General features: G+C 40.2%; 1 protein-coding gene across 1 annotated transcript in view; it reads right to left on the bottom strand.

Moving 5' to 3' along the window:
* Positions 1-2,197: 2,197 nt before the first annotated feature.
* Positions 2,198-14,196, bottom strand: part of METTL23 (methyltransferase 23, arginine) — a 35,718-nt gene continuing 23,719 nt past the window's right edge. The window contains exons 2-5 of the mRNA XM_082272379.1: positions 13,285-13,389; positions 11,082-11,319; positions 6,580-6,664; positions 2,198-2,413 (exon numbers count right to left, since the gene is read on the bottom strand). Coding sequence (XP_082128505.1) covers positions 2,245-2,413; positions 6,580-6,664; positions 11,082-11,319; positions 13,285-13,389 — 597 coding nt within the window. The 3' untranslated portion in view covers positions 2,198-2,244. The remainder of the gene's footprint in view (positions 2,414-6,579; positions 6,665-11,081; positions 11,320-13,284; positions 13,390-14,196) is intronic.

Genomic DNA, 14,196 nt, shown 5'->3' on the forward strand with positions numbered 1-14,196 from the left:
AGATGGTCGGAGACTCTGGGCATACTACAGTTGATGGTCAGAGACTCTGACCATCTCTTGTGCCATGTACGCAGTCTCTGCCCATCTCCTGTAGTATGCCCAGAGTCTCTGCCCATCTCCTGTAGTATGCCTGCAGTCTCTGACCATCTCTTGTAGTATGTCCGCATTCTCTGACCATCTCTTGTGCCATGTACGCAGTCTCTGACCATCTCCTGTAGTATGCCCAGAGAATGCGGACATACTACAAGAAATGGTCAGAGACTGCAGGCATACTACAGGAGATGGTAAGAGACTGCAGGCATACTACAGGAGATGGTCAGAGACTCTGGGCATACTACAGGAGATGGTCAGAAACTGCAGGCATTTTACAGGAGATGTCCAGAGACTGTGTACATGGCACAAGAGAAGGTCAGAAAATGCGGACATACTACAAGAGATGGTCAGAGACTGCGTACATGGCACAAGAGATGGTCAGAGACTGCAGACATACTACAGGAGATAGTCAGAGGCTGCAGATATACTACAGGAGATAGTCAGACTCTGGGCATACTACAGGAGATGGTCAGAGACTGCAGGCATACTACAAGAGATCGTCAGAGACTGCGTACATGGCACAAGAGATGGTCAGATAATGCGGACATACTACAAGAGATGGTCAGAGACTGCAGGCATACTACAGGAGATGGTCAGAGACTGTAGGCATGCAACAGGAGATGGTCAGAGACTGTAGGCATGCAACAGGAGATGGTCAGAGACTGCGGACATGCTACAGGAGATGGTCAGAGACTGCGGACATGCTACAGGAGATGGTCAGAGACTGACAAAGATTTCAGTTTGTTGTTCTACTGAGTTGTACAGTTTATAGGTCACATTAAAAAAGGTGGAAACATTTCTGAAACAATTTATTATTATTTTTTACATCACAGAAACCTGACATTTTAACAGGGATGTGTAGACTTTTAATATCCACTGTATACGGTTTAAAATCCAGTAATGCATTGTCTTGTCTTGCTCTGCACATGCTCAGTTACGGAGACACAGGAGCCATGCTGGAGGCAACTTACAGCACACACTCATTTCGTTAGCAGAAGGATTAATGTGGAATGTATGTTCCTCGCTAAAGAATATTTTTTATCAGGTTGATATGGGTAAAGTTCCACTTTAAGCTTAGGAAAAAGAGTATCACAAAAAGCACACCTTTAACCACTTCTGGACCAGAAGGTTTTACCCCGTTAATGAGCAGGCCATTTTTTGCGATACGGCACTGCGTTACTTTAACTGACAACTGCGCGGTCGTGCGACGCTGTACCCAAATAAAAATTGATCTCCTTTTTTCACACAAATAGAGCTTTTTTTTTACTTTCTGCTAACATTTAAAATCAATTTTTTTCATAATTTTAGGCCAATATGTATTCCGCTACATATTTTTGGTAAAAAAATCCCAATAAATGAATATTGATTGGTTTGCGCAAAAGTTATCGCTTCTACAAACTAGGGGAAAGATTAATGTCATTTTTTTTTTTTTTTTTTACTAGTAATGGCGGCGATCAGCGTTTTTTAGTGGGACTGCGGCAGACAGATCGGACACCTGACATTTTTTAAACTTTTGTGGGGACCAGTGACATTACTACAGTAATCAGTGCTAAATATATGCTCTCTTACTGTACTAATGACACTGACAGGGAAGGGGTTAACACCAGGGGTAATCAAAGAGTTAAATGTATCCCTAGGGGGTGCTTTCTAACTGTGTGGGGAATGGGCTTGCTGAATGAACACAGAGACCTGTGTTCCTAAATAAGAGGAACACAGGATCCCTGTGTTCATTACTGACAGAACAGCGGTCTGCCATGTTTACGTCAGCAGACCGCTGTCCCGTATCTACGGGGAGTGATCGCGGATGCCCTGCGGCAATCGCAGTCACCGGACCCGCCGATTGGCTCCCCCTGTGGCCAGGCGGTGTGCGCCCCCACGAAAGGACCTACAGGTACGTAGTTTCGCGGGACAGAGCCGAACTGCCGCAGTATAAGTACGGCCCACTGGTTGGCAAGTGGTTAAGGTGCAGCTTTAAATTAAAACATGGACTATAAAACATTAGTTTACTAAAATTGGAGGAAGAACAAGCCAATAAATGGAAATAAGATACATCTCTTAAATTCACCTTTTACCGAATTTTTAGCTCCATAATGATCCTTTGCATATTTCAGGTTGAACTCCACAATCTACTACATTAGTCTTTTTAGATGATTAGTCCAAATTATCCATATCTAATGTGACGATCATCATTTGAATACTATGCCGTCCTGGAAGGTTGGATCCAGCCAAGCATTCCTTATCAGCATCAAACATCTTCAGTGGAACGTCCGTACACTTGAGATTCCATTTGTGGAGCAGAGCTTCAATCGACCAGTCCTCACTGTAAACAAATATTAATGATTTTAGTTGCTCAGTTCGAATATATATATATATATATATATATATATATATATATATATATATATATATACACACACACACACACACACAAACACACACACACACAAACAAACAATTCTAAAAATGTACTTATTATGTCAAGAGATGTACGACTTTTCTTGCTTCAAAAAGGATTTACTCAGGCAGTGATTTGCAAACCCAATGTTGAGTGTCACCAAGTCCTGAGACTTTTTTAGTCTCTCTCAAAACATTGGCAAAGATTTGGAGTCACAAAAATGGCATGAGGGTGTTGTAAGTTAAGGGATATTTGTATGATTGGAAGTACATCTGCAGAATATATTTAGGGGAGAAGGTGGATGTAGTGGCAGGAATTCCTGTGGCTCATGATTTGAGACACCGCTCAGTCATATGCTAACTAGGTCTTTGCTGTGATAAGCGTCCTGGCCAGTTGAGCATGTGAAAGGATGGTTGTCAGCATTGTTAAGCATGATCTGCCTGTACACAATGGAAATAGCGAAGATAATTTTCTACAAAAGAAACCTGTAAAGTTAGCTGCCACTAGACTGAAGAGGTACACAAGTGATTGTTTTAACCTATTCACTGCCACCAATGTAAGGATTTTACTGGTTAAGCTGACAGTTGGCTCTCTGTTGAAAGTGATTCAGGGGTCTGTAAGGCCACCTGATCAATTTCACACATCCCAGAAGGTACTTGATCAGCTTCAGTGTGATCCAGAGGGGACATTAGGGGTCTAATAGATCACTGATGTCTTCTTAGTGACCTGTCATGACCGTTGGGGTATCAAAGTATGCACAGTTTTACCGGGGTGAATAATTTTAAGGGTGACATGCTGAGTATCTATTTACACAACACAACCTCATCTTAAATGCTTTACCAATAAGTTAAATGTATTGGGTTTGTGTGAACTTAAATTATAACATAATATTTTTTACGGAAAATGTGGGTTTGACAAACAATCGCACCCATATTGTGTGACCTAAAAAATTTCAATTTCCACCATTTTATTTCTCAGGGTTCCTGCTTTCCAAAAAGATATGGGGAGATTTTACTAATCTTTAGACCGAAAATATAAATTTTAATATGTGTGCATAAATAAATAAATATATATATATATATATATATATATATATATATATATATATATATATATATATATATATATATATATATATATCAGAAACCCCTCCAGTGCTAGGGATTGGCAGTTGCAGGGTATAGAGTATATAGATATATACACATAGGTGCATACAGTATTTAAACTAAAATATATGCTGGGAGTGTGCAGTTTCTGTATCCCTGCTAAAAATTATGTAAAAAAAACGAATTCTGAAGGGACTCAATTAATATATTATTTTCATCTGTCTCCGGGACTATATCCAATAAATTCTACACTCTGGAAAATAACCTAGGCTGCCTGGAACTTACCTGAAAGGTTTTATTCTAAATGCCCTTTCCCAGTATACATATATTATTACAAGAGATGGCACTGTGAATAAACGTTTAAGAACCTTTAGAAAGGCATCACTGCAACTTTTAAATCCTTATGGAAGTCCCAGGGGACCTACTGCATGGAGCACTTGGTCATGTTCTGATCCGTGGCCACATTGTGTACTAAAAGGATATATTCTGATCTGTGGCCACATTGTGTACTAAAAGGACATATTTTTCTATACATTTTTCTTTCTGATGGCTGTAGCTCCACCCAAGGCAAAGCCCAATTTATGAGCATTCCTATCGGGGAACTACAGCAAAGTACTTTGGCCACTGCCCCTTATCTTTATAAAGCAATGCTCTTTTATTAAAATCTGCTCATATTCATGCTGGGTGTTGCTGGCTGTCTGGAGATGCCCAGAGACCAGACAGGTAATGCAGACACTCTATAGGGCTCAGCGCAGAGTCTCTAGACACAGTGGTCCCATCCATAGGCTGGTCAACCATGCTGCTCAGCAACGATTGCACAAATCAGAATGGGACCAAGTTCTCCATATACTAGGTTTCCTGACAATTCCATAAGGATTTAACATTTGTAGTGATACTTCATTCTAAAGCCTAGTACACACGCAACGAATTTCCGCCGACCGGTCGTCCATCTTTTGTCCAGAGTGGTGTTTTGTTGGTTGGAATGTGCCTAGACTGCACACGAATTTTCCCGCACGACAAAATTCTACTTTAGAAGTGATGTCATGTGTTGGTTTGCTTTCTTTGTGTTCTTTCTTCTCTGAGCATGCCCAGTCTTGCTCATAAGATTTTTCCCTGTCGAAATCTGTACTGACTGTACGAAAATCGGACGTGTTTTGACGGAGGACAAAAATTTTATAGCCTGCACACCAGATTTTTTTCGGCCGAAAAGTCGGAGTCGGTTGTCGGAAGCATCATACTAACAAGCCGAAAATCGGCAGATCGGTCGTCGGACGAAAATTCCCAGCCGAATTTCGACTCGTGTGTACAGGGCTTTAGTTTAGACAACCAAACACACATGCAGTAAACTGCTAGAAAGACAATTAGGAGTATCTTAGTATACAGCTAGGGCTATCAATCCTGGGCAATTACTCAAACTGCTTAAAGTGTATCTAAAGTCAAAACTTTTTTTTTCCATTTCAGAGTGGGGAAAGGGTAAAAATCCTGCCAGTTTTTGGTGTTGCCATTTGTATCCTATTTGGGCGATTTTATGTCCTGTTTTGTGACCACAACAGGAAATGAGAATGAAGTGCCTCCTTAGATGTCACTGGAGCAAGTGTCTCCATTAAACGTTGTTCTGGTGTCAACTCAAATGTAATAAAAACACTTCAAGGGTTCTAACACCTCCCTCTTTATCTGAATCTAAAAAAAAAATAATGTTCACGGTTTAATACTAATAAACTTCAAAATATTATACTACTTTTCCATTTATTCATAGTTTTTAAGTAGTTTTCATGGCAAACACAGAGTTTATTATTAGCAGGGTACATTAACCACTTCCTGCAAAACAACGTACCTGTACGTCATTTTGTTGAAGTGTTAGACCTGCTACTTTTAACCTTCCAGAAATGGGTCAAAAGTGAGAGCTTGTTCAGGCCGCAGCACAAGCAATGCACATTAGTTGTGGTCATGTGCTGTGCTCTATGCACACTACAAACCCCACAGTCCATAGGCCATCTTGGGAGTGAACAAGAGAGAATGGCTACTTTCCTATGACTATTCATGGGACCATGGAGAATGAATGTAACCACACTCTAAGGGAAATTTGGATTACAGCAGCAAAAAAATAAGTACTTGATTCGAAGGAGTCTGGGAGCAACAGAATGCACTTTGTGTTAAGAATACATACTTGGATAGGGTTTTTTTTTTTTTTTAAGTGTCACTTTAAGATCATGGCTGCCTTGTTTTTAGGGATTTTCAGTGCTTGTAAATCATGGTATTGGATGCTGTCTTGCAAGACCATAATAACAGAAGATATATAGTTTAAGTATGACTCATTTCAAAATTCCCTTTGTCAGGACCTGGATCTAAACCCAGGGTCTTGTCTGTGTCTGGGGGTAACTCTTCTTGCTGAGCCACTCAAGATCCTGAACAGCTCCCAGTCTGATCTATTAAGAGAGTCTTGCCTTGTGTCTTGTACCTAGAACCCTTTGCTCCTCCCATGATCTTCCAATTAAAGCCATGCATTTGCACTTCCTGTATGCCAGATTATTGAGCTCTCTCCAGCCAATATCTTGCTCTTGTCACTCCTGCTGCCGTCTGTATCTTGGCTGCCAACCTTTGGCTTGTTCCTTGACTACACTTCTGCTTGATACCACTCTGCAATCACTTCTTACTGACCTTTGGCTTGTTTACTGACCATATTTCTGCTTGATCCCTACCTGCTATATCTGCTACTGAACCCCAGCTTACTCATCACCTGGCGGGGCAATCCTGAGAACCGCGACCTAGTACCAACAGCAACAAAATCCATCTCCACTATCAGGAGCTCTGGTGAATACAGTTTAGTACTTAGACCCCGCACCTCAGATGAGCCTTTGAAATCCGCCAGGGTGACCTGCTTGTATACATATTCTGCATGTTTTTGTTTATATGGGAGCATTTTTTTATTTTTTTGGAAAAAAGGTGGACTTAGCCTTTAACAGACCAAGATCTTTAGCAAAGCACCTTCTAACTTGATAGGTTGTCCAGAACTCAGCCTTGGGATTTCTTTCCATTATAAACCGAACAGTTACTAAGATGTCTTCAAAATCTGTAAATAATTGCAAACTATTAGGATACAGTATAGTTTAACAAATAGTTACTTAAGCAGCACACAAACTTCATTTGGCACTGGTTATTTTACATCATTGTAAGTATTACAATAAAAAGTATAATAGATAGAACAGTATAATTATCCTTCATAAGCTCTTACAGTGGAGAACCCCTTCTTAAAGTGCATCTTTTGTAATGCTATTTACTTTTCTGATGATTGTCTGACTCACAACCAGCATGATAATTTCAGAGCAGTATGGCACTTGTTCATTATCAGTGCAAGTGAGGTGACTGACTAATATGCAGCTTGTAAGTCAGACAATGGCAGCTTCCAGCAGGCAGGGATGTAGAATTACAGTAATTTCGTACATATTACTTTATTATGCTCAGAACAAAAGTTTTCAAAGAATGATTTTCCTTTTTAGTCAGGAAGGTATAAAATATTGCACTTGAATAATTTTATTGTTCATTAAGAGACACGGGATCAGTAGTTATTCTGATACAAATGGGTCATACTTCCATCTTCAGGAGGAACTGGACACTAGCAAACAAAACCCATTGGCCTGCCATGTATAATCCTTTCCACTCCTAGCATGTCCTTGTTTTTGAGTGTGTCATAGGAGGATGGATATCTTTTCTCTTTTTAGGTTTTTTTTTTTTTTTTTTACTAGACGTTTCCTTTTCTCAAGATATTTCTCAAGTGTAAGTGTAACGGAGCTCAGCTCACTATGCAAGCTATTCGGATCTGCTAATCTTGGGTGCCTCTTTGAAGGCCATACCAAGACCCAGCTGCACTATAGATTGCAGGGCTACCATGAAATTTGCATTTGGGCACTTGGCTCTACCAGATATTTGGATACTGTGTTGATTAGCTGCAGAGCGCTTGCCCAGTCTCTCTTGGCTCTTAGCTTTTAGAACAGAACGTTTGGCGCTACTACATTTTCTAATTATTATAACTATATAAGGTTTATATAGCGCCAACAGTTTGTGCAGCGCTTTACAACAGATCTTTATTGTTACCATTATGTCCCTATTCCATTGGTCTCTATGAAAAGGGTTACTGCACAGAGAAATAATTGCTGCATCATCAGCTGGAGAGTAGTGTGCACTCAGCATTAGGCAGCTTCTTCCTACCTTTGCCTCTATTCTTTGTAGCCATATGATCCAGAAGCAGCAGCTTCCCTGTGTCAGTGTGCAGCTGCTGCTTTTCGGTGGGAGCATTGGCAACATGGGGTCAATGGAAGCCGGTGGCTGATGTCACAGCTTTGTGAATTCAGCACTGTTGTCACAGGGAAGCAACTAGTTCTGGATCATAGGACTCCAAACAAGCTGAATTAAGAAAAAGGTATTCACAGTGCTCGCTTTTATAAACTGTTTGCAGCATAGGTGAGGAGAGGAGGGAGGCAACATTTTTAAGCAGCCTTTATTAGTCTTTTTTTTCCACTTTAGGGACACCATGAAAACAGCTTGGTAAGCCTTTCTAAATCATAGCTTTCCTTTGCATGCCCTGTCATGCAACCTGCTATAGCAGTTATGTAATTAAAATGTGACTTTATGGACTCTGCTTATGGCTTTTGACCCAGGTACAGTCCTAACTAATTGCTTAAAGGCTAACTCCACCTTCTACAACAGAATACATGTTGTTAAACCCATATTTAGGGTGTAACATGGCTACAAGATGATCTCCCCCCAACATTGTGCATGGGTTCTTCTCGTGGCATCTGTCACTTTTGAATTTCACTAGGGGATAGCTCTTCGCCATTCACAGAACTCTTACTACAATCCCAAAATGCACTGTGTTCTGTAAATGAGTGGTAAGGTCCTGTCATTCAACTGCTCCATTATCTATTCACAGAACACAATGCATTGTGGATTGTAGTAAGAGGAGTTCTGCAGAAAAGCAGAAGGGGGTGGATGGGTGTCACAGCTTTTCTATGAGGCTGCGAGGAGGCTCAGTGGGGAATATTTAGCAGAAGCAGACACTTGCAGGTAATGGGATACACACAATTTCACATAACTAATATGTATTCTGCTGTATACCAAAAAAATAAATATACTAAAGTTCAGCTTTAAATATGGTAAACATCAACTCTCTAGCCATGGCCTTAAAATTACATTTTAAAAAAAAACTTAAATTCAGTTTTGACGTTTTCAAAAAATGAGAAGGAAAACCCCTTCAATACAGTTGTGTTCAAAATTATTCAACCCCCAATGCTGTAAAGGGTTTTAGGGAATTTAGTGTACATTTGTAATTGTATTCAGAATGAAATCCTACAAGGACTTCTTAAAGAACCATATGCAACTAAAATGACATCAATTGGTTTTGTAATACAGTAGTAAATGTTTATTTTGTGAATTCTTCATTGACACAATTATTCAACCCCTTAAAGACTACCACTCTGAAGAACAGAGGTTCATTGAAGTGTTTTCAATCAGGTATTGAAAACACCTGTGGATGTCAGGGAGCAGCAATAAAGCCTAATAAGTACCAATTAGGCAGCTTTAAAATGACTGTGATACTTAGCTCCTTCTAGACATTTACTGGTGTGGTTACAAACATGGTGAAGTCAAGAGAATGGTCCAGGAAGACAAGAGAAGAGGTGATTACTCTTCACAGGAAGGGCAATGGCTATAAGAAGATTGCAAAGATGTTAAACATACCAAGAGACACCATAGGAAGCATCATTCGCAAATTCAAGGCAAAGGGCACTGTTGAAACGCTACCTGGTCGTGGCAGAAAGAAGATGCTGACTTCGACTGCTGTGCGCTACCTGAAGCGTAGAGTGGAGAAAAAAGTCCCCGTGTGACTGCTGAGGAACTGAGAAAAGATTTGTCAGATGTGGGTACTGAAGTTTCTGCTCAGACAATACGGCACACACTGCGTAATGAAGGCCTCCATGCCAGAACTCCCAGGCGCACCCCCTTGCTGTCTCCAAAGAATAAGAAGAGTCGACTGCAGTATGCCAAAAGTCATGTGGACAAACCACAGAAGTTTTGGGATAGTGTTCTGTGGACTGATGAAACAAAATTAGAACTGTTTGGGCCCATGGATCAATGCTATGTTTGGAGGAGGAAGAACATGGCCTATGAAGAAAAGAACACCTTGCCTACTGTGAAGCATGGCGGGGGTCAATCATGCTTTGGGGCTGTTTTGCTTCTGCAGGTACAGAGAAGCTTCAGCGTGTGCAAGGTACCATGAATTCTCTTCAGTACCAGGAGATATTGGATGACAATGTGATGCAGTCCGTCACAAACCTGAGGCTTGGGAGACGTTGGACCTTTCAACAGGACAATGATCCCAAGCATACCTCCAAGTCCACTAGAGCATGGTTGCAGATTAAAGGCTGGAACATTTTGGAGTGGCCATCACAGTCACCAGACTTAAATCCGATTGAGAACCTCTGGTGGGACTTAAAGAAAGCAGTTGCAGTGCACAAGCCTAAGAATGTGACTGAACTGGAGGCTTTTGCCCATGAGGAATGGGCGAAGATACCCGTAGATCGCCGCAAGACACTTGTGTCAAGCTATGCTTCACGTTTAAAAGCTGTTATAACTGTAAAAGGATGTTGTACTAAGTACTAAGATTGAATGTCACTTGGGGGTTGAATAAAACTGATAATGATGTGAGCACAGAAAAGACATTTGTGGTTATTTCATTATAAATGTTATGTTATATTTGTCTGACCTACACGTGCCTCTTTGATTTTATTGTAAGCAGGATGACTGAATGATCAAAATCAATGTCAAACTGGCCAAAACAATCAATTTCAGTGGGGGTTGAATAATTTTGAACACAACTGTAGGTTTTAAAACCTTTTTTTTTTTTCAAAGTTATGCTAAGTCAATGGTAAAATATAACAAATAACATTTTAGGAGCTATCCTAAAATGGCTGAAAATATGGAAATAGACTTTAAAGAACTGATGCCAAAATATCAGCATGACAGCAAGGCAAAAATTTTCCGAAGTTTAGTAAATATGCTACATATTTGTCCAAGTACAGTTGCTCCTTAAAAGGAAAGTTTTTTTCAGGTCCCTTCACACGGACGATCTGATCAGGTCCACCTGTCAGTTTTTTAGGTGGAGCGGATTGGAAGGTCCAAACATTCTTATGGACAGGTGGGTGTAAACGGATTTGTGCCTACCTCCAAATACGAACTGGCCCGCTAAAAAAAATAAAATAACTAAGAGGATCTGTCCTTTTCCATTTAGACGGATTGGAGGGTAGTAAGCTGTAAACAAACAGCTGAGTCAGTTTACTTCCGGCACTCTGAAGAAACTGAGCAGGCTTGGATGTGTCATCCTCCCGCTGTGCTCTGATCAGCAGGGGATCCATGAGCTGATCTCCTGCTGGTTGGAACTGTATTATTCCAATCTGAATACATTTTTTTTTTTTAGTTTGGCTTTACAACTTTACCCTTTGGTTCATAGAAGACATCAGATCCCAGCACTATATCGATAAGAGGAAGATCCAGGAGATCAGGTGATATCTCACCCCACGTCAGTCCTATGACCGGTACTCCCGATAGATTATTCTGTCTGCAGCTCCTGGAACAATTCTGTAAGCACTGTGGCATAGCTGCTGAATCCGATAAAATAACATTAGCAGCACACTTTGCAGCCAGTACACCTGGGAGGCTCACACCTGCTCCAACCTTCAAAGGGAAGTTAAAAATATATGAGCTGGAAGCAACACTTCACATTTCTTTCTATATTGTATTACATATAATATATATCAAAAGTTTCAAACTCATGCAACATGTAAACCAAGGACTACTTTTGACAGGTCGTATATCTATTGGAAAAAAGAACCTTCACTGCAGAATGACTTCACAACAGTGGAATCCAGCAGACTTCACTGACTAAGGCCAAAATCACACTTCTGCATTGTGGTAACAGTACATGCGTTAGCATGTTGCAATGAAATAATTTTTTCAATTCAATTCCTACCCACATATGTTGCATTGCACCTCAATGCATGTTTTTGTCGGTTCTTGCGTGTTGGCAGCCCATTCAAAATTAATGGGCTGCCTTAAAGGGTTAGTTCACCTTTACCAACTAAACTGGTTATGCAGGTAAGGGGCGCCTGTAGATAAAAACAAACTGTGCAGCTTTGATCAAATTTAAAGGGTAAGTACACCTTTAAAAAAAATAGTAAATGCACATATTTTTGAAGTTAAAAAAATGTGCATTTATTATTTTTATTTTTTTTTCTTAGAACCCTGTAAAGTATCGCACCCACGATCAGCACTTCACAGGTACAATGCCAGACTCCTGCAGACTGTCAGTGGAGCTGTCTGCCTGTACCTCCAATACTGGCAGGCAGTTACTGAAGAAAGGAAAGATCAATGAAATAATAGAGCGCTCGCCAGAACCCTCGTAGTTCATTGAGAACTACAAGCTGTCAGCTGCAATGGCTGATGGTAGTTGTAGTTTATTCATTCACAGAACTCTGTGACAGCTGAGTGACTCCATCCACTCGCTCCTATGTTCTAGTATAAAGCTGGCCATACACTATACAATCTAATTGTGCAATCTCTGTACAATCTCCTTTAGATTTATCAAAACTTTATAATAGGAGGACACACCATCTATAAAATTGCTGTGTATCCAATCAGGCAGGCCCTTGCACTACATAGTTGATGGTACATCTAAAGATTGTACAATCAGATTGTATAGTGTATGGTGAAGCTCTACAGAACCCAACACATACTTTTCCTGTTTTCAATACTATTGCTCTATCCACATAGGCCGATTGTTCATCTCCTGCACACTCTGCCAAATGAACGATCAATGCAAGAGGAAAAAAGGGTAGAAAAAAAAATTGATGCCTGTGTATCAAGTGAGAAAGCTGATCACGGATTGTATTTAACCACTTGTTCTCCGGAAGGTTTACCCCCCTTCATGACCAGGCCATTTTTTGCAATATGGCACTGCGTTAATTTAACTGACAATAGCGTGGTCGTGTGATGCTGTACTCAGATGTCCTTTTTTTTCCCACAAGGTTGTGTGTTGCAGGGTGTGTGGTAAGGAGGTCAGTTGGTGAACTACTTCCTGTGTCTTAACAGTTTTCACGTTCTAAGGGCCATCCATGAAGTAATGGAGAATTTTTTTTATACAACTAGCTGGACACTGAGGTAAGGAGTGTGTAAGATATATAGAAAGCTTTTTTATTTCTGCCAAAGAAGTACATTATTGCTATAATAGTACATAGAGGAGCTGGAATCTAGAAACAAATAGGTGAACTAAGCCCTTTAGGCTACCTGAGGGTCTTACAATACATTGCAACAACAGAAATGTACATACTTCTTGATAAAAGAGAATACAAAAATGAAACATCTAAAAAGAAAGGCAACCTTAGGAGGAACATGTCCCCAGAAGGTTTCTATACCTATTAACTCAAACACAGAGATCCCACCACCGATGTCTCAGTGCAACATAGGAAACCATAAGGTGATTTATCTGCTAAAAATTGACAGGTTCGAGCATATTTGACCTTTTAAAGTACTTTTATAGAAAAATACACTTTAAGCTAGCTGCTTATTTAACATATTAGGAATAATATGGTCTCTGACTTTTGTACTACATAAATAAATATATTTAAAGGGAAATAAACATACTTCTAATAGCCTCTTTCCAGTTATGACTGATCGGTGAAACCATATATACTGTGCAAGGACCAGTGCACAGGGCCAGACATACATTCCATATTCTGAATCCAGTATCTGTAAAATAATTTTTTTGATTTGGTGAAAAAGGGTCAAATAAAACAAAATTGTCTTACTTGCACTGTTTTGCTTTGACAGATAAAGCTGGACATCAGACAAACAGCTTAAATCCCAGATAAAATACATATAACATTTTTCTGTTCATCTAAACCTGAAATGTACACAACTCTGCCAAGCAGCACAGCCCTTTCTGGCAGGTCAGAATGCCTGATTTTCCTTTGCTGTGATCAAGTAAAAGGAATGGGTCTTGTCCCTTTCCTAGCCTGTGAACGGACAGTGAAAAGAGAAGCAGCAGGCTTTTGAGCTCATCTCTGTCACTCTGCTCTCCCCTCCTATCAGCAATGCTCCTTGGTAGCAAATGCACATATAGCACATCTAACTGGCTTATTTGTGCGGTCATTCCTTCTCCTAGACTAACTGCAATACATTAATGCAAAAGGGTGATACCTGGTCAAGTACAGATACTTGCACTGCTTGAATTAAAAAAATATACGCATTACTTATATACTAATGAATTTCATTATTCTGTATCTTTTTAATCTGTCTGGGGTTCAAAAAGCAGAAGTCCAAGTTTCCTGTCACTTTACATAGAACATTTGGGCCAAACTTTACCAGTATGATAGTTAAAAGCTGTAATATGTCAGCTACTTTGTAAGCCATAATTACACGAGCCCGCTGCCAATATTGCCTGCAGCTGGAATTCCACAGCCTGGTGAAGCCTGGCACCTCTTGCGCTGTCCATAGTGCTGATCCTATAATTACCTGCAGCTGGGATTCCACAGCCTGGTGAAGCCTGGCATTTCA

This window comes from Pelophylax lessonae (assembly GCF_965119305.1).
Source record: "Pelophylax lessonae genome assembly, chromosome: 11".
NCBI lineage: Eukaryota > Metazoa > Chordata > Amphibia > Anura > Ranidae > Pelophylax > Pelophylax lessonae.